Source organism: Plectropomus leopardus, chromosome 10, assembly GCF_026936395.1.
Source record: "Plectropomus leopardus strain MGB_pleo_1.0 chromosome 10, ASM2693639v1, whole genome shotgun sequence".
In the NCBI taxonomy this organism is placed as follows: Eukaryota; Metazoa; Chordata; class Actinopteri; order Perciformes; family Serranidae; genus Plectropomus; species Plectropomus leopardus.
Genome location: NC_142185.1, coordinates 35,054,851 through 35,078,776, shown reverse-complemented (window position 1 = coordinate 35,078,776; position 23,926 = coordinate 35,054,851). Strand labels below are relative to the sequence as shown.

General features: G+C 41.1%; 1 protein-coding gene across 1 annotated transcript; it reads right to left on the bottom strand.

Annotated features, from left to right (window-relative positions):
• Positions 1 to 983: 983 nt before the first annotated feature.
• epsti1 (epithelial stromal interaction 1) lies at positions 984 to 22,974 on the bottom strand. The gene is made up of 10 exons (XM_042494981.2): positions 22,737 to 22,974; positions 21,386 to 21,444; positions 21,201 to 21,284; positions 19,961 to 20,037; positions 19,763 to 19,846; positions 16,757 to 16,830; positions 14,447 to 14,531; positions 7,523 to 7,590; positions 7,000 to 7,184; positions 984 to 2,674 (listed from the first exon to the last, which is right to left on the bottom strand). The coding sequence occupies exons 1-10, from the start codon at positions 22,880 to 22,882 to the stop codon at positions 2,535 to 2,537; spliced, it is 1,002 nt and encodes a 333-aa protein (XP_042350915.1). The 5' UTR covers positions 22,883 to 22,974; the 3' UTR covers positions 984 to 2,534.
• Between the last annotated feature and the right edge of the window lie 952 nt (positions 22,975 to 23,926).

Below are 23,926 nucleotides of genomic sequence, written 5' to 3'. Positions count from 1 at the left end.
CAGTCTTAAACAGACATTAATTCAGAGCAGACGCACAGAAAAGAATGCAACTCCTTAATGCTCTTCTTAGAAATACTGTATACAACCTACACACACACACACACACACACACACACACACACACACACACACACACACACACACACACACACACACACACACACACAGAGAGAGAGCAAACCTTCCAAGAACCATGTTGACTGACTTATCTGAAATCTCTCTCCATCAGTCCACGTAACAAATTTGAGGGGATTTCATGTTTTGATCCAGATAACTCGTTGAACCTGCTTCTTGGAACAGATCTGCTGCACTGGATCCCAGAGCTGTTTCCATTTGAGCTGATTGAACTGTCCTGTAAGAGATCCACACCGCCCGAGGAGACATCACGCGATACCTTCCCACAGCAGCGTCTCATCAGCGCGCAGACATGAAGTGATCCGTATTGATTAGGCGACGGAGAAGCGGCGTGTCCCCACCTCCTCCCACACACACGTACACACAGCCAGTTCATTTCTAGGGGTTTTTCCTCTTTACTTGATAGTGATACACGCAAAGGGCGCCCACATTTTGCAAAACACATACTGCTACATACGATGACCTCATCCGATGATTCCCCACCCAGCCTGAAGCCTTACCGTAACTTTATCAAACTTCATATTTCGACTTTAGTTACCCAAATAAAGCTGTTTTCTTAAAGCTACCTGACAAGAAAAAACAGCATAATATGATAACATCACATTAGTCTGAAGTCATACAGCAGGACACATGGTTCCCATAATGCACTAATGTTACCTTCTAATGCAAATACTGTTGAGTGGTCACATCCTTTCAGGGTTTCACAAATGAATGTGACGTTCACAATATATAATGATTTGATGTTGTGTCAGATCAGTTCTTTCATCTTCGTCGACCTCGCTGATTTTCCAAATCTTCCTGATTGGCTCTGATTTATGTGACAAAGAAAACATGGGAGCAGCCAAGACTTACTTAAATATTTTCTTTATTTTACACCAATGTTGGCTCTAAAAATGTAGCATATCATGATGTGATCCTTTGTCATTGTAGCTTAAAAAACTCTTATGATGAAAAGAAAAGAAATGCCAAAAAATATTGCAACTTCAATTGCAATTTGTCAAAAAGCAGCCACTAAATCAGGCATTTAAGGCCACAACAATCACAAAACAGGCCAAAACGTCCTGGAGGGACTGCCAAATTTCAGCCTCCTGGGCTGAAAAATGAAGCCAATTTGAAAGTCCCAAAAAGTTCCTCTAATGGCCACTTGAGGCTGGCTCCAATCTCCATAGACCCCCATGTTAAAATACCCAACTTAACAGCAGAAATACATGTTGTCAGGTCAAGATTTTTCTCATAATTTTGCCAATAATTTCCCCCTTAGGTTATAGAAAAGAACTCTGTAGTAAAGAGCTTATTAGAAGGAGAATCGAGAGTGCAGCACCACACAAATATTTCTCATTATCATAACCTTTTAATCAGCTGAACTACTATTTCTTATACAAACATGATTCAATATGCATCCAATAAAAAATGAATGATGAAATTATATTAACTTGGTTTTAAATTGAGCTCATTTGGGCTGTAGTCAGCACCAATTTCAGGACTGGGAAATTATTAGAAACAGACCTGTAAAATAAAGCGTTCATATTTTTGTTAGTTATCTGGTATTTATGAGTGCAGAGCTGCAGAGTGACATTGAGTTTCTTGCTGATCTCCAGAGGAAAGACATTTTTCTGGATGACATCAGCAGTAAAACGCTCCCTGTATGACTTCATGTCGAAGTAGAAGGGGATTTTTAGTCCCCCCGTGTTGAGAGCACCACCCTTTTGTTCTTTGTTTCCTCGGTCAGGTGATAACCATCTCTGCTGTCCGGCTCAGCAGCTCCGTGCCCTCTGCCCACCTGGAAACCCCACCCTCCCACCGCTGGATATAACACACTGATGAAAGAGAGCGGTCTGACGCGGCTATGACACACAAACTGTGAGAGTTCACAAAAAGCTGCTTTATCGTAGCCTTGAAGCTCTCCAGAGAAAATCCTACGTCTTTTTTTATCCCGCAGGATCCGGCTATAGATACATCACATGCGACTTTGATTATAAGACAAACAAAAAAGCATCATGCGTTTTGGGCCGAGCTTCCTTCCATGTGCACACACTGATTTAATTAAGAGCCCCAAATATGATCTGAAGATTGTGAGTCATGGCGATGACCTTCAACTAAACTGGTGAAAACGAACATCAATTCAACTCCATGTCAGGGCGAAAACCCAACATGACTCACGAGTGCACGCAGACAGATACAAGGCACCAAAAACTCGGTGATTAATGGCATAATCAAAAACAGATTACAAGAAGGACATACTACTTTATAGGTATATATTTAATACAGCTGTGTAGTGCAGGCAGCATTTAAATGCATCCACCCCCAAGGAAACTCATAGCTTTTTTTTATCACCTGAACACTCAATACATTTTTCCCCCCTTGGCTTAATTCCTTAAGTGTCAATCACAATATAAATTTTAATTCAGCGTGCAGTTGAGTAGTGTGTAGGCCTGATTATAGTCATTGTTGCACTGGTCAAGGATGTCCTCTAGGAAGACTCTGCTGCAGTCTGGAAAGCTGCTCATCAGTTTCATCAAGGCCCAGTCATAGTCAGAGTCTGGAAAGCACAAAGGAAAGAAATAATCCTCATAAAGCTCAGATTATTCATTATTGTTCCCACGAGGCTTCTGTTGAAAGAGAGTTCTCTGAGTTTCCTGACATACTGTACAATGCACTTACTGTCATTCTTTTCTTTTTGTGGCTGAGCTAGTAAAATGCTGTTGTTGCATATTTTGCACACACAATCTGAGTTAATCCCCCAAATGCTCTTTCCACAGCTATTTGGTCAACTGAAATTAACTCCTTGCAGTTGTATGCCTCTGCAAATTAGTCAAGATGCACTTTACATTCATGTCTGTAAAAACACGCATGCTTTACTCACATTTTCTATCATGCAGCAAATAAGATCAATACAATCAGCACCGTTTTTATTATGCTGTCACAGTGAAGCTGACCTTTTGGCCATAAAATGTCGTCACTTCATCATTTTATCATATTTAAAATTTGTGTGAAATTTTGTCATAATTAGCATGTGAGTTCTTGAGTTATGGCCAATAACATGTTTGACCTTTGACCACCTAATTCTAATCAGTCCAAGTGGACATTTGAATTTGATGAAATACCCTCAAGGCTTCGTGAGATATCACAGGCATGAGATGAATGAAAGGTCACGGTGACTTTGACCTTTGATCCAAAAAAAAAATGTTCAGGTCATTCGTGACTCCAAGTGGATGTTTGTGGCAAAGTTGAAAAAAGTCCAGTAAGATGTTCTTGAGATACCCAGTTCATGAGCATGAGAGAGATGCAAGGTCACAGTGATCTTTGACCAAAAAATTATAATATATACATTGTTGAGTCAAAGTGGACGTTTGTGCCAAATTTAAGGAAATTCCCTCAAGGTGTTATTTAGATACCAGAATGAGACAAACATAAGGTAATAATGGCCTTGACCTTTGACCTATGACGACCAAAATCGAATCAGTTTGTCATTGAGTCCAAGTGGACGTTTGTGCCAAATTTGAAGAAATTCTCTCAAGGCTTTATTGAGATATCCTGTTCACAAGCATTAAATGGTTGCAAGGTCACAGTGATCTTTGACCAAAAAATTCTAAGCAATTCATCGTTGAGTCCAAGTGGCCGTTTGTGCCAAATTTGAGGAAATTACTTCAAGGTGTTCTTAAGATATCACATTAACGAGAATGATAGAGATACAAGGTCACGCTCACTTTGACCTTCAACCACCAAAATCTAATCAGTTCATAATTGAGTCCATGTAGACATTTGTGCCAAATTTAAAGAAATTCCCACAGGACGTTCCTAAGAATGGGATAGACAGACAAGCCGTAATGGCTGTTGCCGGCGCTGAGGCATAAAAATGCATGAAATTAAGAGGAGGAAAGGAGGGATTCTGAAGTCTGCAGTCACGTCTTTCGGGCAGCGCTAAAACTCGTCTGTCTGACCACTTTGGCATCTGGTGGTGGTTCTTCCTGCCACAGGCTCGTCCAGTTTTCGGGCCAGATAATCAGAAAGGCAGGGCTGGGCAGTAGTGAGAGCCGAACAAGAGAGGCCAGCCCGTCACACGACCAGGCAGGAGATTGGCACCGGCAGGTAATGACAGAACGGAAAGACCAGATCAGCACGCTGGTAAAATATAGACCGTGACCGGCGGATGCAGCCGACAGGGATTAAGGATGTTGTGGGATTCCGACATGCATTATTGTGCCCGCAGTGGCAGTGCCAGGACTGAAGGCTTGAGATGTTTTGGGGTATTTAAGCCTTAACCTCGGACTGGTGAAATGGCCCTGCTGTGGCCACTGTTTGGATGGGTAGTTGGGTGGGACAAGAGTCTTACGATGAGACAGAGGATAGCGCACAGGCTGCAAACCTTTTGACCTCTTCCACCTGTTCCTACAGCTGAGGAGAGCTGTAGTGATACTGTATGCGTGGCAGCCTGCAGCAGCCCAAAATCAGCTAACTCCATTTGGTAGCACTCGTATTTTAGTGAGTTAGGTTTTGCCCTTTACCCCCGTCTGTCTCCACAGTACATGATATGTGCATGGACACTCTAATGTGTCAGTTATATGTCACTACAAGAGCAACTAAACCCCCCAAAACCACTTTTCTGGTTGAGAAGGTATGGGTATTTAGTATTGTTGTGGACTGATTTAGGTACAACTCTTGACGTTTGAGTGCAAAGTATTAAAATTCTACATATTGTACATACTCAGTACGGACCCTATAGCTAGTGTTCATATGGATTTTGGAAAAAGAGCCTTTATATATGCAGATCAATATATGTGGAATCTTGTGTAGAAAGACTTGAAGTTGCACTGTTTGGTTCCTTCAGGCCGTTTTAAAGCAGGACTTTTACATGTCATCTTTTACATGCCAATGCCAGGGTGTATCTTAGCTGGTCTTTTAATTGTCTTGGTTTTATGGTTTACTTAAAGCATATATCAACATTTTGTTTCAGTAATTTATTTGCATGTATATGCATAGTTATTCTGCATATTCTGCAAAAACACGTCTCTTCAAAGTCCAGTTTTTATTTTAAAACAAAAAAGATACTCCAGTACATGTAACACAGCTAATGTAACATGTAACTTTCCCTCACTAACAATAACATACAGAAAGAATGAGTTTCACTCCATGTGGCCTGCTCGCCTGCAGGAGCAGTAAATGCTTAAGTGCAGCAGATAATGAACATGACGTTCTGTTTGTAGTCTTTGTCCTGTTGTGAGTGGCAGCTATTCATTTGTGTATGGCAACCAGTCAGGTATCAAACTCAGCATGTCAATCCAAAGCAGTTATATCAGGGCGGGACTGCTCTCGTTTGGCTGCAGGCCGAGACTCTGTCAGTCTGGCCTGGGTTCAGCTCTCCTGGAGAATTTAGCTCTCTGATTGACAGCAGCCTAATGACATACAGTGTGTTTGTGTGTGCCGGGCTTACACTCCCATGTTCTCTTTTTCCTGTCTGCAAACTCACGCATGCAAATGTGTTTGATATGTTGCTCAATCCATAGAAGGTAAAGGTTTGTGCCAAGAATGAGGGGAAAATACTTTCTTACTCACACTTAAAGACATACACACACGTTTCCCACAAGCTACAAGTATCAGCAGGATTTGAATGCCAGGAGCTACAGTATCACTACGTACCACGCATAACTTCCTGCCTACATACTTGAAGCACGTAAAGCCTTTGATTTAACGCAGACTAAACAGACAATCACAGTACTTCTAAGAAAGGATGAGGTGGGCAACTTTTTGTCACATGGCTGATTTTAGGTTTGGTTAACCAGCGTTGAGCCAGACTAAAAAAAGGCGTGAGAAACTGTACAACAGTGATACTTAACTTAGAACCTGCAGGCAAAATCTGGCCCCTGATAGGCTGTCGGATAGCCCCGCAATTTTCTGATTCACAATAAAAATAAAGTGATTAACACTGGAAACTATTTTTGTACTTTTTGTATACATAAGGTGCCAGAGAGCATAAAACAGCATCAAAATAGAGCTTGTTTATCAAAAAAAGTGCCAGTGGAGGATCGCCCACATCCCCCGACAGAGGTAATATCCTAGAAATGTCCTAATATCCGAGAAGTTTCCTAATATCTGCGAAATGTCCAAAAATCTGAGAAACGTCCTATCATCCCAGGAATGTGCTTAAATCCTAAAATTATCCTTAAATCCAGAACTAACCTATAATCTAGAAGTGTCCTAAAATCCGAATAATGTGCTAAAACTGCTTGACGTGTCTTAAAGATATATCCTAGATATATTCTTACATGGGAATAACATCCTAAAACTGTAGAAATATCCTAAAATCCGAGAAATGTCCTAAAATTCAAAAAAATGTCCTTAAATTCTGGAAATGTACTAAATTCTGAGAAACATCCTAAAATCCGAGAAGTGTCCTAAAATACCAGAAATGTTTTAAAATCCAAGAAACATCATGAAATCCCAGAAATGTCCTTAAATCTGAGATATTTCCTAAAATGCCAGAAATGTCTTAATATCCTAGAAATGTCCTGAAATCTGAGAAATGTCTTAAACTCCAAAAAGGTGCTAAAATCCTATAAACGTCTTAAGATCCCAGAAACGTTTTAATGTCCTGAAATCTGAGAAGTGTCCAAAAATCCAAAAAGGTCCTTAAATGCTAAAAATGTCTTAAGATCCTAGAAAAGTCTTAAAATCCTGTAAATGTCCTGAGATTTGAGAAATGACCTAAAATCCTAGAAACAGCAAAAAAATCTTAGAAATGTTATAAAATCCTAGAAACAAGTATGGCGTCGTGCGACTGGCCCCTGGCTTTTTGTCATTTTGCAAAAGTGGCCCCCAAACATAACAAGTTTAGTATCCCTGCTGTAAGAAGGACTCTGAGCTCACCGTCGTCCTCGGCACAGTCGGAGTAGCTCTGTTCGGGGTCTGCGTTCAGGTGAGCTGAGGGGAGCTGTTGTCCACTTTGGTTTGGCCGCTGGTGTCTGATGTCCTCCTGAACGCCTTCCTCCTTCGTCTCTTTCTCACTCGCTCTGCCTCGACCCTCGAGTCTGTCCAGGAAGGCTGAGTTCACCCTGTCAAAATAAAATGAATCAACAAAATGGTCCACATAAAACTAACTAATGCTGTACTTTATAACTGTTCGTGCTGGCAGGCTCTAGACGGCAGCGAGCGGGATGTTTTTGACAGCTTTTTTAAACTTCTAAACCCGCTAAAATAAAGTGAGGTCAGTAAACTGCAACCTGGCCAGTCTTTACGGGTTTTATTCCAAAGTGATGAACAAAACAAATTAATCTTGTTGAGCATGTTTTTGCCTCTGTAGTTTGAAGTCAGCGTAATTTATTTCCATTGAGCAGAGAGTCTTTCATCATTTTAATTCCTGCATAAAACAATGTATACATGTTGTACCTACCTCCGGTGCTCCAGCTCTACGTCTCTCTCACTTTTTGGCTCCTTCTGTTGACTCTCCACCGCCTCACTCTGACAACAAAAGATTTAATATATAACGAAAAAGGTTACTTACAAGGCGCAGTGACATGCCCTTCAGAAGTAGAAAGACGGATAATATCTTATCAGTATTGACTGTAAAGGTCATTATCAAAAAAACAGCCTATAGTAAACACAAAACTGAGCCTCCGCACTCCTGATAAAGAAGCTATTAGAGATGAATGGAAAGTGCAGCCTTACAGTGCAGTAGAAAGAGCGTGTAGTTTCTGTGCTCCTTAACCCTTTGAAATCTGTGCAAATTGGCTTGATTTCTTTCAAAAACACAGGGATAAAGGCAATGAGCAATGAAAGAAAAATGACCCCAAAATTAACTAGAAATTAGTTTTAAAAAATGACAAAAAATTACCCTTAAAATTTGAAGGAAAAAAAGGATATAGAATTTTTTTTTTAAAAAAAGCAAACAAGTCTTGGAAAAAGTGCCCCCGCCCCCATAGCTGTTTTCTTTTTTCCCCAAGACATTTTCCCCTAACTTTTTCAAGCATTATTTTCAAAATTTACTAATTTTGTGCAATTTGTGAAACATTTCTTAACACGTTGCTCATTGCCTTTTTTCCTCCCATGTTTTTGAAATAAATCACCCTTATTTACTCAGGGGAAATGTTGAAATGCTTGTGAAAGATGTCTGAAAGCAGCAAAAGAAAAGAGATGTTGCTCCAGGTTTCAAAGGGTTAACATTTGGGTTCTGATCTGTACACATGACTGGCACTAACAATGGATCGTGATGTAGTTTGCAACAAATTTGGGGTTACATTTATGGGTATACTTACAGTAGTATGACTGATTTATTTATTTTAATATTCTCTGTTTTAGCCGTTTTTGGCAGTGTGGCTCAAATTTGGTAAGTCCTTATACTGATCCACAATTAAATATCTCAACACCCGCAGTGTGTGAGTAATATTTATTTTGTTTGTGATCGGAGAGCACACGAAACTCATCATGAGTTATTTTTATCCCTCAGCAGCAGTTTGAGTCGCAGCTTGGATGATTGATGAATTGATCTAGTCAGAGCTGATCAGATCAATACATGAGAGGAGAAGCACAGTGCAGAGTGAGTGAATGCAAACTTTTAGACCCAGTATGACGAATGGTTTCACTGTTAATGCGCCTGGTGTTCCACTGCTCCGTCTGTGACAACAGTATGCTCTGCAGCCCAAAAGTGTGGCGTAATGAATAACCACACCGTTTATATATTTCAGTAGAGGTAGAAAATCTGTTTGTGGCAGCAGGTGATTTCATTGCGGCAGCCTGCCACAAATGAATGAATGTGTGGGAAACTCTGCCTTACCCTCCGAGCAGTGGATGAGATCAGCTGCCGTATAATGTATGGTAAACAATCATTATTGCCATGTTACGCCATTGTTGTTGTTCACAAAGTGCTGCTGACGCGTTTGTTATACGTCACATTAGAGACCAATGCTGTTGTGGTAAATATCATTCCTCTCTCGGTTCCATGATGCCAGCATGCTATCCAAAGTCACACACTGTGTGATATGGTCCCGTAGTGCAACTTCTGTGTAAAAAGAGCTTTGTGCAGGTGACACCTTGTTTTGTAACGTGTATGAATGTGTGTGTGAATGGGTGAAATGTGATATGTAGTGAAACAGCTTTGAATGGTTGGAAGACTAGAAAGGGGCAGTACAAGTACAAGTGTATTTACCTCAGAGATCCACTGGATTTATGGTATATGATAAAATCAGCCTTTAATTATTACAGTGTGAATATCAAAACATGGGCAACAGCATCTATTGATGCACGGCAAAGCAAATACCTGCAATTTGTATGAACATAGAATAAACTGAGTAAAAAAAAGAGTACAGGATAGTTTAAGGAGGAAAAAAGCTGCAATCAAAACATTCAGAGATGAATGACAAAATGAAAAAAAGCAGGTAGAAGTTCAATGAGTTTGTCTTGTGCAATAACCAGTTCTGTATAATGTGTGTCGTAACAGGCACAGAGCAGCTTTCTATGAAGAGACGTTTGCATGCTGGTGTTCAGTCTGCAGCCGAGATTACTCAGTGAAAATCTAATAGAGAGCTGCAGGAAGGAGTCCTAAAACCTGGAAAGGAGTTCACATTTTTTGCACTCCCAGTTCCCCTGTCTTAAAGTGAGTGGGTTTTTGGTTAGGTGGCTGATGTAAGGTCTGTGGTTAACAAAAGCTTTAGAGATTTTCACATTTAGTTTTATGTCTGTAAATACCCCAACCGTGAATTTTGTGTCTAAACATGTCTTACGTGTCTAAAAATGCTAACAAGTGGCTAATTGGGGCTACAGAGGTTGTCAGGAACTCAAGCACGTGCAGAATTTAGTGGCATCCAGTGTTGTGGATTGCAGATTGCAACCAGTGATTATACACGCAAGAAAGCATATTATATTATATTACATTTAATTTCTTCCAAAATATTAATATAAATTAAAAATAATAATAATAAATATAATTTTCTGGGTATTTTTTTTAGGTTTTTGGTAAAATTTTAATAATTGTCTCTTTTTCTAAAAAAAAAAAAAGAAGAAATTCTATAACTTGTTGACTATCTAATAATCCCCCTCGCTAATTTCCGGTCAATCGGTCGGTCTCAGTCATTTTCTTGTTCCCTTTTGCTAATTTCTAGAAATATGCAGGATATTTTTTTCCAACTTGATCAATGTCTTTTTCCCTCATGTTTTTGAAAAAAATACTAGTGAAAGGCATCTGAGAGCAGCACAGGAAAAGTGGTTATTTTCAAAGGGTTGAAAACAGAGGAGTTTATGGCCTAACTTTTTTTTTTTCTGGCATTTGCATTTATATTTCAAAAATCATAAAAGTGGTGTTTATTTGTGATGATTATCTTGAGCACCATAAATCCAAAATCCAGTGGAACAATCCCATTGGCTTTTTGACGAGGGTAAAAGGGCAAAACTTCTGAGTCGACCTACAAAAAAAAAAACGTCTTTTGCAGGACTTTTATACTGAAAAAGAAAGTCTATTCCCTTTTTTTAAAATATATGTAGTGTACATTTACTGCACACACACACACACACACACACACACACACACAGTCATTTTCACTCTCCGTTTTCTTGTCTCAGGGGAGCTAATGGCTGAGGGAAGTGTTTATTTAGGATGGCAGGAGAGGAAGAAGGAACACACGGCCCACCTGTGTGAGCTCTCGCTGCTCCCATCAAAGCTTAAAATCTCCCACTCAGGCACACACACATGTACACACACCGCACACACACGCCCACAAACAGAGGATATGCAGAGGAGATCAATGTGTCTTATGGAGCCATTGTAGAAAGAACAACAGATCCCAGGGTCCCAGCGAGAACCACATCAAAAAGTTTGACTTTTGCTGCTCCGCGGCCGCAAGCTTTCATCTCCTAATCTGTGACGTCTATCTGAGAGAGCTGCAGCCTGGGAGAGTCTGCAGAGGAGGAGGAGGAGGAGGAGGAGGAGGAGGAGGAGGAGGAGAGGAGAGGAGAGGAGAGGAGAGGAGAGGAGAGGGAGGAGGAGAGGAGAGGAGAGGAGAGGAGAGGAGATAGGAGAAAACAATGGTAGAGGAGACGAGAACAGAGAACAGGGAGGGAAAGAAGATGAGAAGACAAGAAAGGAATAAAAAAGACAAGAAAAGAAGTAGAAAGGAAACAAAGGCAAGGAAAAGAAAAGAACAGGAGAGAGGAAGACAGGAGACAATATAGGACAATGGGGGGAAGAGAGGGAAAGTAAGAAAATGAAAGGAAGGGAAAAGAAAGAAAGAAAAAGAACCAGAAGAGGAATGAAAGAGAATGTTGGCATGGAGAGAAAAGGGCAGGAGAGAAAAAGACAGGAGACAAGATAGGAGAAAGCGAGGGTGGAGGAGACCAGACCGGAGAAGACAACGGGAAAGATGAGGGGACAAGAAAGGAATGAAAAGAAAAGGCAAGAAGAAAAATAGAACGGAAAAGTAGGCAAGGAAAGGAAAATAAAGGAGAGAAAAGGACAGGAGACGAGATGGGACAAAACAAGGGGAGAGGAGGAGAAAGGACAGAAAAGGAAGGAAAAGAAAAGGCCAGAAGAGGAATGAAAGAGAATGAAAGGAAAGGAAATGAAAAGCAGGGTGAGACAAGGGAAGGAGACAAGACAAGACAAAACTGGGGAGAGAAGGGGAAAGGAAAATGATGGAGAGAGGAGACAGGAAAAAGGATGGGACAAAACAAGGCGAGAGGAGATGAGAGGAAAGGGAAGGAAATAAGAGGACAGGGAAGCAATGACAAGGAAAGGTGAGGGGAGAAAAGGAAAAGGATGTTGGAAAGAAAAATTAAAGAAAGGAGAGAAAAGAACAGGAGAGAAGAACACAGGAGAAAAGATAGGATAAATTGAGAGAAGGAAAGGAGAGGAAATGAGGAGAGGAAAACATATAGTAAATGTGGGGAAGAAAGGAGGAAAGGAAAATCAAGAAAAGGACAGGAGAGAGGAAGACAGGAGATAAGATGGGACAAAAAATTGAGAGGAAAGGACGTTAAAACAAGAAAAAGTAAATTGGAAAAGAAGAAGTAATGGAAAAGAAAAGGACATTAGAGAAGAAGACAGGAGATAAGGTGGGACAAAATAAGGAGAGGGGACATGAGAGGATGGAAAGAAAATGAGAGGAAAGGAAATAAATGAGGGAAAAGAAGATGAGAGGACAGTAGATGGAAAGGAAAAGAAAGGAGAGAGAAGAGACAAAAAGGGGCAAGATGAGACAAGACAGAAGAGGAGAGAAGAAGAGGGGACAGGAATACAATGTAATTAAGGAAATAAAAAAGGAAAGAAGAGAAGAAGACAGGAGACAAGATGAGACAAAACAAGAGGAGAGGAGAAGAAGACATTAGAGGTGAGGAGACGCAGTGAGAGGAGACAAAGTGACATAAGAAGGCGGGAAGACATGAGTCTTTGTTGCCGTCTGTAACCTTGGTATCATCCGTTTTGTGTGTGTATGTGTTTTTGTGTGCGTGTGCGTGTGTATTTCTGTGTGCATGTGCGTGTGTGTGTGTGTGTGTGTGTGTGTATTTCTGTGTGCGTGTGTGTGAGTGTGTGTGTGTGTGTGTGTGTGTGTGTGTGTGTGTGTGTGTGTGTCCCACCATAAAACAGAGACTTCTTTATTACTGTAACTGACCGCTTTCTTTTTTTCTCCACACCATAGTTTGACCCAAGGTCTCTGTCTGTCTCTCTGTCTGTCTCTCTCTCAATCTCTTTGTCGGTCTGTCTGTCTCTCTTTGTCAGTGTGTCTGTCTGTGTATCTCTCGATCTCTCTGTCTATCTGTCTCTCTCTGTCTCTTAATCTCTGTCTGTCCGTCTGTCCCCCTGTCTGCCCCGGCAGTCTGTCTCTTGATCTCCATCTGTCTGTCTCTGTGTCTTTCAATCTCTCTGTCTATCTTTCTCTGTCTGTCTCACACTCTCACTGTCTGTTCTTCTGTCTCTGTCTGTCTATCTGTCTGTCTGTCCCTCTGTCTCTGTCTGTCTCTCTCTTTTTCTGTCTCTGTCTTCCACTCTCTCGGTCTCTCTGTCTGTCTGTCTCTTTATCTGCCTGTCTGTCTCTTTCTGTCTCTTTCTCTCTGTCTATATGTCTCGTTATGTCTTTCTCTGTCTCTCTGTATGTCTCTCTCTGTCTGTATGTCCCTGTCTCTCTGTATGTCTCTCTCTGTCTGTATGTGTCTTTCTCTCTGTCTCTCTGTCTTTCTGTCTCCTTCTCCGTCTCTCTTTCTCTCTGTCTCTGTCTCTCTGTATGTCTCTGTCTCTGTGTCTCCCCGCCTACTCGCCCGCTGACAGATTTGCATCAGGTCAGTGTGAGAAAAAGAGCGAGCAGAAAATGCACAACAGTGAGAAAAGCCCAGAAAGAAAACATTTCCTGTGTCCACCGAGGGAGCTGCGTGTGCACTTTTAGCGGTGCTGTCAGTCGCCACATAATCCGCTCGCAGAGGAGCGCAGCGCGAAACTCAGCTCGCCCGCGGGCCGCTTCCTCCGCTCCTTCTTCTTCTCTGGTACATCACTGACAGGCTGGGCGGAGGAGCGCTATTAGCAGCGTGTCTGCCTTTCTGACAGAAGCTGTCAACACTCTCCAATAAATGAGCTAAGAATAGCTCTGACCTCTTATTGATTTGAAGATTAATGGCAGTAATTACGGAACAAAAAAAAAGTTATTCACAATAAGGGCGAGTGGTTGCCCCCCTTTGGGGCACGTGATTGGCTTGGGTTTCCTCCAGGTACTTTTACCAGGCGCAGGTTATTCCACTCTGTCTCGTGCAGACTCCCCTCGCAGTCATGTCATGTTGTGTCTCTGTCTCTGCTCAGTGTGAACTCTGGGAAGTCCCTTGAACTCCGCCCTCTGCTCATTCCCTCCCAGGAAAGCTAACAGGCAGAGAGGAGGAAGACGGGCTGAGAAACGAGGAAAAAAAGGAAGCAAGAGAAAACAAAAGAGAGTGAAAGGAACAGACAGACGGAGAGGGAAATCAGCGGCCTATTCCTCCGTGTATTTACACTTCCTTTTTACTCCACCACGCTGTACTGCTGCGTGCCCCGGCTCTGACCAGGAGATAATTGCAGGGGGATCTGGCTCCTCACCCCGCCCGGCCAACTGGGGATACCGCTTAATACCCGCGCTGCCCCGGACGATGAAAACCTCCGCACCCAAGAGTATTTATTCAGAAAACAGCTTACAAAGGCAGATGTATTGGTGTGAATCACCGCAGAGCGTCAGTCTCCCGACCCCACGGCCACAGATATGAGGCTGAACCCTGGGACCTATAGAGCAGGCATGTGTGCATCCGAGCCTCCGTGTGTACAAACAAAACATGTGAAAGCGCACATGCACACATTGTGCGGTCGCTGGCTTACCCTGGATGACGTGTGTGTGGCGCTGCCGGATGCCAGCGGAGCGGAGGCCGTCCTCTCAAACCTCTGCAGAAAACGCTCAGTCTTCCTGCAATAAACACACACGTTACATCCTTCAAAAAACACACAAACACACACTAATAATGAGGTATGAAGGGGGATTTGTTTACTCCGCAGTCTCGGGATGCTGGCAGTCCCACAAGGTTGACCAAGTTTGTTTGTCCCTCCCTGACGCCGCTCTCAAGCTCTCTGATGTGCTGTGCTGTCCCGCTCCATCTCTTTAGCCCCCTTTCTAAACCTCTTCATTGTTTCTTCGGGTTCACACATTGGTCTGCCGTCTCCTGTTTTTGTTTCTCTTGTACAGAGGCCAGAGATGCTACTAGACAAGCCATTTCCCTCAGAGCCGGCTGTGTATAATATTCCAATAACATCTCGACTGTCGGGGTAATTGATTTAAATCGCTCTGATGCGCTGTTGGAGAACACGCTCTAAATCATTATTGTGTATATATATATATATATATATATATATATATTATCCAAAAGCCCCGGACACTTTAAAGGAGCACTACACTGATTTTACAAGTCAATTGAGTCATCATGGAGAGTGCTGCTCAGGCTGTGAAAACTGGGCTCTAGAGAAGGATCATTCGATTTTTTAGTTCTTTTTGGGGGTTTTGAGCACAAAAAGTTGCACTTGAACACATCTCAAAGACTACGGCCAAGTAGCAGGTATGCTCTTTGTCTGCGTGAGAGGAATTAACTCTCCATACCAGCAGACAGAAAGCCCGTTCTTGTTCCGAGCTCGTAAAATACTGCTGCTTTAACAGCTGCATTGTTATTATACGCGGGTGGACAGCACCTGCAGAGTCACGATACCCATGCAGGCATCGTAAGTTTGAATTGCTGCTGATAATGACTTAATATAAGGTGGCGAGGGCGCCTATAGGGCGGACGTAAGGGTCCAGCAAACCCCAGACTTTCATGCTGGAGGCCTATGTTTGCTTCCGGTCTGAAAGTGATGTTTTTTTCTACACCTTACCTTATATGCCTCTTTTGCCTAATCCTACCATCAATGTGTACCATCAGTGCCAACATGTGCGTTTGTTGACGCCCCGGCGTTGGTTGCGGTGTGCTTTTTTTGCCTAAACATGACCATGTGCAGAGTAACCCCACCGTGCTTGTGCTGACATCACGGTAACGGCATCCCAAAATGTCAACAGCAGATACAGAAATATATCTCGACGCGGAAGTCTACTACAAAGTGGCAATATGTGACGACTTGGGATGAGAACGTGTTGAATGAGTAGATGGCACCGTGCATGGAGAGTAGAAAAGCGCTATATAAATACATGCCAGTTTATAGTGCTCATTTTCAAATGTGAGCATGTACAACTTTCTAAACTAAGACGTGAACATGATAAACATTGTATCACCTCATGCAAGCCTAAAAACAGTTTTGCTTTGTTTTTTTTTTAAACCGACATGTTTCCATTCGGCTTGTTTTTATATTTTCAATGTCAATTTGAAGGACTATGGTCAGGATTTTATCCCAGCCTGTCTTTGATGGCACGACCGTGACGTCCGCCATCCTTAAGCCCCTCTCACTGTGTGACGAAGGACCACCGTTTTAGAGCCACGACCAAAGATAACACGTTTCTTTTACAATGGTTGTCTGAGACAGCCCAAAATCGTAGTTTTTACTGGGCTTAAGACTAGAAATATAAACGCAGTCAATTTACCATTTAGTGTGAATAAGCAAAATTCAGCGATCGTAACAATCTAACGTAAGATTTTGAACGTTATGTCGGCTAAACGTCAGCTGGCTGCCGGCTCAAAACACCTCTGTGCCGAAGTGCAACGTCAGGAAGCGGCGTGCATGGCTGTAGACTCTCGATTATTCTGTCTCTTGCATGTCACCCAGCTTTATGCAGGTGCACAACCTCTTCAGTGATTAATGTTGACGTCTTCCCAGGAAAACCTTTTTTTTATTTTTACACCAGTGGAAAAAGTTTGAACAGGTAAAACAGGTCTTCATGCTGACATTTACAACTGATGAGCTCCATTTTTCCTTTATCTGCCATCACAAACAGCGCAGCCTGCTCTAACTCCGGCGACAATTATAGGTCAGCGGAGGATCAGACACTGGGCGCTGCCTTTGTAAAGGTCTGCAGATTGTGTCATCCGATGCCACATCAGTGACTAAGATGCATTGCAGAGCGAGAGGGAACACAACACAACACACAAAACAGCACAAGACTGTAACCGCACGGTGACAGTTGTGAGACCCGAGTTAACCTGATCCAAGGCTGACCTGATGCGATCCTGCCCAAACTGCTCCCTCCTCCTCTGATCCTCCTGTCGCCTCCTCTCCTGCAGGCGCTCGGCCTGAAATGCATCACAGAGAGCAGTCACACCACAGCACGCAACTGGACGCACGGCATGCAGCCACCGTACATCAACATATATGCAGTATGGAATGCAATACTTGCTGTAGTACATGTGCAGTATTCTGATTGGTTACTTGGAGATGTAGACAACACTTTGGCACACATTTTTGTGCAAAAACCAGATGCACTGTGGGTAGTGTTTTTAGTGTTAAGCTAATTTGCACCACCTGTCTAGAGAATGCTTTTCGAAAAGTAAAAGATATTGGCATAAACCACATGAACATTACTTGCAGAGCCACTTGCGGCAGTCAGACATAAAAAAAAACATGACTTTTAAGGTCATATTATATTCATAAAACCTGGATCAACATCTGTTTTCTTGTGCTGCATTCAGACGCCTTTTGCAAGTTTTTTAACCCTTTGAAACCAGAAAAGATTTGTTTGATTTCTTTTGAAAACATGGAGTAAAAGGCAATAAACAACTTGGCAAGAAATGTCCCACAAATTTCAAGAAATTAGTAAAAGGTGACAAGAAAATGACAGTTTTTAAGAAGATTATTAGAAAATGATCCAGAAAACTATATTTATACTTATTATAACTATATATATTTAAATGATGTTACTGAAAAAAGTATGTGAGGAAAGGGTAGCGCCTGCACACTTACTCTATGCCACATGACATTTTTTGTGACATGGAGTAAAAAACCTGCCGTTATTCTCCACAGTCTCTCTGTGCCTGCTGGCCGCCGGCTGTTTACAGTCCTGTAACGTCTCCGTGCACCACTAGGTGTCGCTGTGTCTTTCAGCTCAGCCGCCTGTTCCACCACTAGAGACTGCAGACTGAGCTCTGGTGCATGCTGTGCACTACACACAATGAGTTTAATAGAAAGGGAAGCACTTGTATTAATGAAGAAACTGAAAAACATATCTTTGGGATTTCAAAATACCGCTGTATACTGTAATACAGCCTGAGCTTAGTGCCTGTTGGTGTTTTGCTTCTGTATTTATCTGTTTTTTATTTTATGGCTGTTAAGCACTTTGGTCAGCTGGGTTTGTTTTTAAACATGCTCTACTTGACTTAACTTGGATTTACAATAAAGGGTATAATCAGATTAAATAAATCAATAAAAAGTTTATTGGAGTCATGAAAATACGTGGTATTTTTCTATATATCCACTATTGTATTCCAGGTCATTCTCTTTTTTTATTTTATAGTGTAATTGATACACGATACATCCCATTTCCTCAATCCCATTGTCCTTTAAAGAGATGGAAATCCCTCTAAGGCCCCTGTAATTTCAGTGTATTTGCTTTATTTTCATTTTGAGATTATATTCTGGCACTGCTGATGCTGACCTCGTGGGCTTTTACAGTATACATTTACAGTAAAAGAATACAAAAGAGGCAGGCTGAGCTCAGGAGCTGTACTATACTCTGTTTTTGTGGTTTCAAACACATAATAATTTTCCACTCTGCGTTTATCTGCACCCCAAACTCATGACCCAGAGGCGTGTTTCTGTCTCCCTCTCATTAGATCACGTCTATAGACAGGAGAGCGCATGTGTCTATTTGCTGGATTACCAGTACATTCCTATGGCCTCATGGAGGTCATGGCGCAACAGGAAAAGGTCTGTGGAATACCACTTTGGTCCTCAGCATTAATCACCCGTTCATGTAACTGCAGCAGTCCATTAACCACTATTAGACCATAAACCGGGCCAGACGCGGTGTAGGACATGTCTGAGGACGGAGTGAGGAGCTGTCTTTGGTTTGCTGGAAACCCATGAGGCCATTAATCAGGTGGTTTAATGGCGGGTGTGTGAGCGGAGACTGAGCTCTGACACACAGACGGACCTGCTGCAGCTCAGGTGGATGCTTGTCTCTACTGACATCTAGAGGCCAGAAACTATATTGTCTCTCGCTGAGGGAGGACAGACTAATGTCATGCGGTGAAAATGTGCCACTCAAGTGAAATGTTCGTTTTTAACATGAAAAAAATGACCAAAATGAACCATTTGACACCTGAGTAAATTGATTTGAGTTCTTTCTAAAACATGGGGAGAGAGCAAAGCAGCTATATTTGTAGAGCAATATTTCACACAACAGGGCAATTCAAAGAGCTTTCCAGAGCAATAAAATATAAAAACATAATAAAGGACACAGATTTATGATAAAACAGTAAAGAGATAAGATATAAAAGGTAAAATTAATGACTTTTTTTTGAAATTATAAAACAAAAATCACCATTAAAAATAACAGAAGTGCAGACAAGAGGTGCAGTGATTATTTAAACTGATTTAAAATCAAGTTTAAAATAGGTTGCCAATGAGCAATTAAACACATGGCCCAAAAATGTGCGAGAAATTGATTTTAAAAAAAAAAGTTAGAGGAAAATTAACTGAAAATTGGCACAAAAAAGTATATTGCTGAAAATAATGAGCAAGACATGGCCCTGAAAAAAATAGCAAAAATTAGCAAAAATTGAGTAAAAAGTTACAAGAAAATTAAAATGATGTTTTCTATCAAAGTCATAATACAACACAGCCACAAGACATACTTTATTCTGAGTGGTGAAATTCTTTTCTGGAGAAAAACAACCATTGCGAATGCTGTTTCTCTTTCCACCTACACTTACACGGCTGGGTTCACTGCTGACATTCGACTCTGGGGTTTGTCGAAAAGCACTAACGGAAATCACTGTGCTGAGCGAAATATGAACAGATTAGCGTTGAGGCATTCATCTGAAAAGACCTCCCTGGAGGGTGTTTAATCTATAAAATGTGTATAATGGCTGGTTTTTCTCATGTTTTAATGATTTGTTTTGTAATTGAAATATAAATAGAAGAGTTGTTGAGTCATTTATGGCAGTTTTTTAAAGATTAAATTGGACGCTTGTGCTAAAAGGCCAAAGTACATAATCTTGGTCTCACCTTCGCCCTCTGTTCGTCTTTCATCTTCTGTAACTCGTCCTCCTCCTGTTGTCTTCTCCTTCTCTCCTGCTCTTCCTTTCTCAGCTGGAAGCAACACGTCACGTTAAATATTTGTTTGCGATATATATTTAAAGGTGCAGAAGAATTGACTGGATGAGCGTGATGAGAGCTTGCAGCGGTGAATGTGTGATTGAGTACCTTCTTCTGCAGTTTAGAGCAGCGTAAATCCGAAAACTGCTTCTCTCGCGCTCCAGCCAAGGTGACATTACCACCACCTGATTAATGAAACAGAGTATTACATCATGTCAGTATGTAAGCAACAGCATAAGCATACCAAATTAAGAAAAGCGTTACAGGAAGAGTTGAGGATGATTTGCAGTGAGTGCTTAGAGGTGAAAGTGAGAGTAAAGATGTTTGTCCCCTGTAGCCAAAATGACCTGGTCCAATATCGGCCCAAACTCGGCACGCCGGGAGAAATAAATCAGGCTGCGTCCAGTTGCTCGACTTAGCTGAGACTCAGGGTGAATGATGCCCAAAATTGTGGCCACATAAACTGGCCCAGTTCTGGCTGCCATCACTGGGTCTTTATAAACATGATCTGGCCCAGCTTCGGCCCACAATCGGCACGGCAGAAGAAATAAGTCGGACCACAACTGGCTGCCTGACTTAGCCGCAACTCGGCATGAATGATGCCCCTGAATCGGGCAAAATAAACGAGCCTGATTTCCGGCTGCTGACGCTGCCTTCACCGGGCTGCCATCACAAAATGATCTGGCCCCGTGTTTGACCAAACTCTGCGTGCCAGAAGAAAAAAGTCAGGCTGCGTAAGTTGCCCGACTCAGGATAAATGATGCCTCAGATTGGACCAAATAAAAAAAAAACAAATTAGAGTGCTGCCACTGTCGTCACTGGACTGTTATCAAAAATCAGATGACCCAACATCAGCCCAAACTCTGCACGCCAGAGGGAAGAATTTGGGCAGTGTTTGGTTGCTCAACTTGACTGAGACTCATGATGAATGATGCTGCAGATTCGGGCAACATAAACTGGCCCAATTCCGGCTGCAGACGCTGTCATCTCTGGGTCCATATCAAAAATGATCTGGCTCAGCATTAACCAAACTCTCCACGCCGGAGGAAATAAGTCGAGCTGCAACCAGTTGCCCGACTTGCCTGTGAATTTTGGGTGAGTGACGCCCCAGATTGTAAAATAAGGAGGCTCGAGTACAGCTGTCAACACCGTCATCATCGGGCATTATCAAAAAAAAAAAAGACCTGGCCCAGCCTTGGCTCAAACTCGGCACACCAGGAGAGATAAGTCGTGAGGTGTCTGGATGCTTGACTCTGAGACTCTGGACGAATAACTCCAGAATTGGGCCAGTTTTTTTGTGTTTATTCGTATTTATCTGTCGACACGTCAGTGGGGTGTGCTGGTTTACCGAGCCTCTCTGGGTTCAGCTGCACGGGAGCGGGTCTGTTTTCCTCTTTCCATCTCTGCAGAGCTTCCTCTTCTTTCTGAGCCACTGCAGCAACACAGAGCTTTGTTATTTGGGAAATAATCTCAACATGTATAAAGATCATTATAATATATGTAGGACAGCTGACAGCAGTGACATGAGCTTACTCATTTTGATTTTGCTTCGCAGAGAGTCATTTGGAGGGATCAGGGTGTATCCACTTGAGCTGAGGACGGAGACAGAAAGAGCGACTTAAAGCCGTAACGGCTGTGAAGGCTGCAAAATGTCAGTATTTTCTTTAAATGAGTATCAAAAAATTTCAAAATCTGAGACAGAACGTTTTTTTTTACTTATTTTGTGATCATTTACTTCCTGGTGCAGTCATATTTTGATTAATTTCATATTGTATAATAGGCCACAAACTTGAACAAAAATGAACAAATCAAAATATTTCTATGCAACAAATAAGGCATTAAAACATTATAATGGGGTATACAACTCTCTAATTATTACAAACATGAGATGGCAACCTTTCAGTTCCAGACAGACTGTTTTTGAGCTTTTGAAACTCTTTAGAAACAAAATAAAATAAACATGTAGGTAGTTTTTGTCCTAATAAATTTAATCACATTTGATTTTTACATATTATAATGGTGTAAATACAAGCAGGTGGCAAAATCAAACAAACATTGACACAAATACTGAGCTCAAGTAGAATTTTAGCCAGACTTTATTAGTTTTTTGGGTTTTTTTTTTTCCAGAGAGTGATGTTTTAACTTTTATAAGTCAGCTGTTGGTTTGTAGCCACAGTTTCCTTTAAGATACAAATTTTACAACAACAAAAATGTATAAAATCGGTTTATAAAATGTGTTATTTTGCTATATATTAAACTACCATTGCGTGCGCAAAGCTGATAAAATGAACAACTTGTGCAGCTGAAAGATTAAAATGCTGCTTTCATGAATCATAAATAATCCAAATATAATGCAGCCTTCCGGTCGGATAAGTAATTTACAGTGAGCTTTTATCAGTGCTGCAAAGCAACAGTATCGTGATTGTTATCATTGTTGCTTTAAAGTAATTAAATAATGCTGTAAACGTATTTGTGTACTTATAATAGAAGACTTGTTTTTCTTCTAGATTATGATTTTAAAAAAAGTCAAATTGTCCTCTATTTTTTCCCGGTACAAGCAAAAAACGCAGCTCCAACAAACGTTTTTGATGCAGCAGATTTAGTTTTTATTTTGAGTTAAAACTCTTAACAGAAACGTAATTTAAGTGACGTCACAGAAGCATTTGGGATTTCCGGGAAACAGTGAACGCACCGTTTCCCTCTCGAATCACGTGAAATGAAAGTGAAACTTGAGTAGTAAATTATACAAAAACAAACATGCAAACATGCTGTTACTGATGAAATACTACGCGAACAGATCAAAGTATTACACATCAAGCTTAGGAGCGTTTAATACATTGTGTCAGACTTTAATAATGTTGGTAAAACTTTAAGTGTGACTTACTACTGCGGCTGCCGGCTGCCCGGTGTCTGGTTCCCGCGGTCAGGTGCGTCTGTGTGGGGGTCTTCAGGTGTCTGGGCTCCTCCTGGTGAGTCTCTGCTGGGCTGCAGCCGGTTTCTGGCGCCTCGCTGGTTCTGATACGGATCCATGATCCAAACACTCAGAGATGGTGACTGACGGAAACAGGATGACGGTCCTGCTGATCCGCGACGCGATGCCTCCACCGCGCACAGGAGTGAGAGGGTTAATGAAAACAGCGTCATCTGCGGGAGGAACAGCAGATGACGCTGTTTCACAATCAAGTTTAAATGTTTTAATACAATATCATAATTTTCTGCTTTCATTGAGTTTATTTTTTAATTTTCATTCGTCCTAATTATAAATACAAAATATTCATTAATTTTCAGGATTTTAACCTTTTAAATGCCAGGTCTATGTCATAATTCCACCATTTTATTATTATTATTATTAATTCAATAATCAATTTATGAATTTCTTTATTTAAATATACTACATGCATAATAGATTATTTATTATTTGTAGAGCCTGGGATATGTCAAGATTTTCAGGAACATTGACTGTGACAGTGCACCTAGTGGAAATAGCATGTAATAATAATAATAATAATAATAATAATAATTATTATTATTATTATTATATTTTATCATTATTTATTATTATTAATATTGTGATTATTAATATTATTATTATTATTAGTAGTAGTAGTAGTGGTAGTATATTTTTAAAATCTTTATCTATAGGTTTTGTCCTGCCTCTGATGTTTCCTCACTTATAATAGTATTTCCTCAGTTCCGGTTTAAAAAAAAAAAAATATATATATATATATATATATATATATATATATATATATATATATATCTCGACACTGACTGTGACGGTGCACTTAGTGGAAATAGCATGTTATAACAACAACAACAATAATGATAATAATAATTGTTATTATTATTATTATTATTATTATTACTAAAATCACTAGTTGCTACACGTTATGCGTTGGTGTATTTATTTATTCATTTTTTGTACTTTTTTTTTCAGGTGAGAAACTTTTTTTGGTAAAATGAAGGTCAGCTTGATAGCGTCAACAAACTAAATTCAACTTTGTTTCACTCTGTATTTTTCCCTGCTAATTCACGCCCCACCGGCAGTCCCTCCGGGCCCTCCGTGGGAGCCTG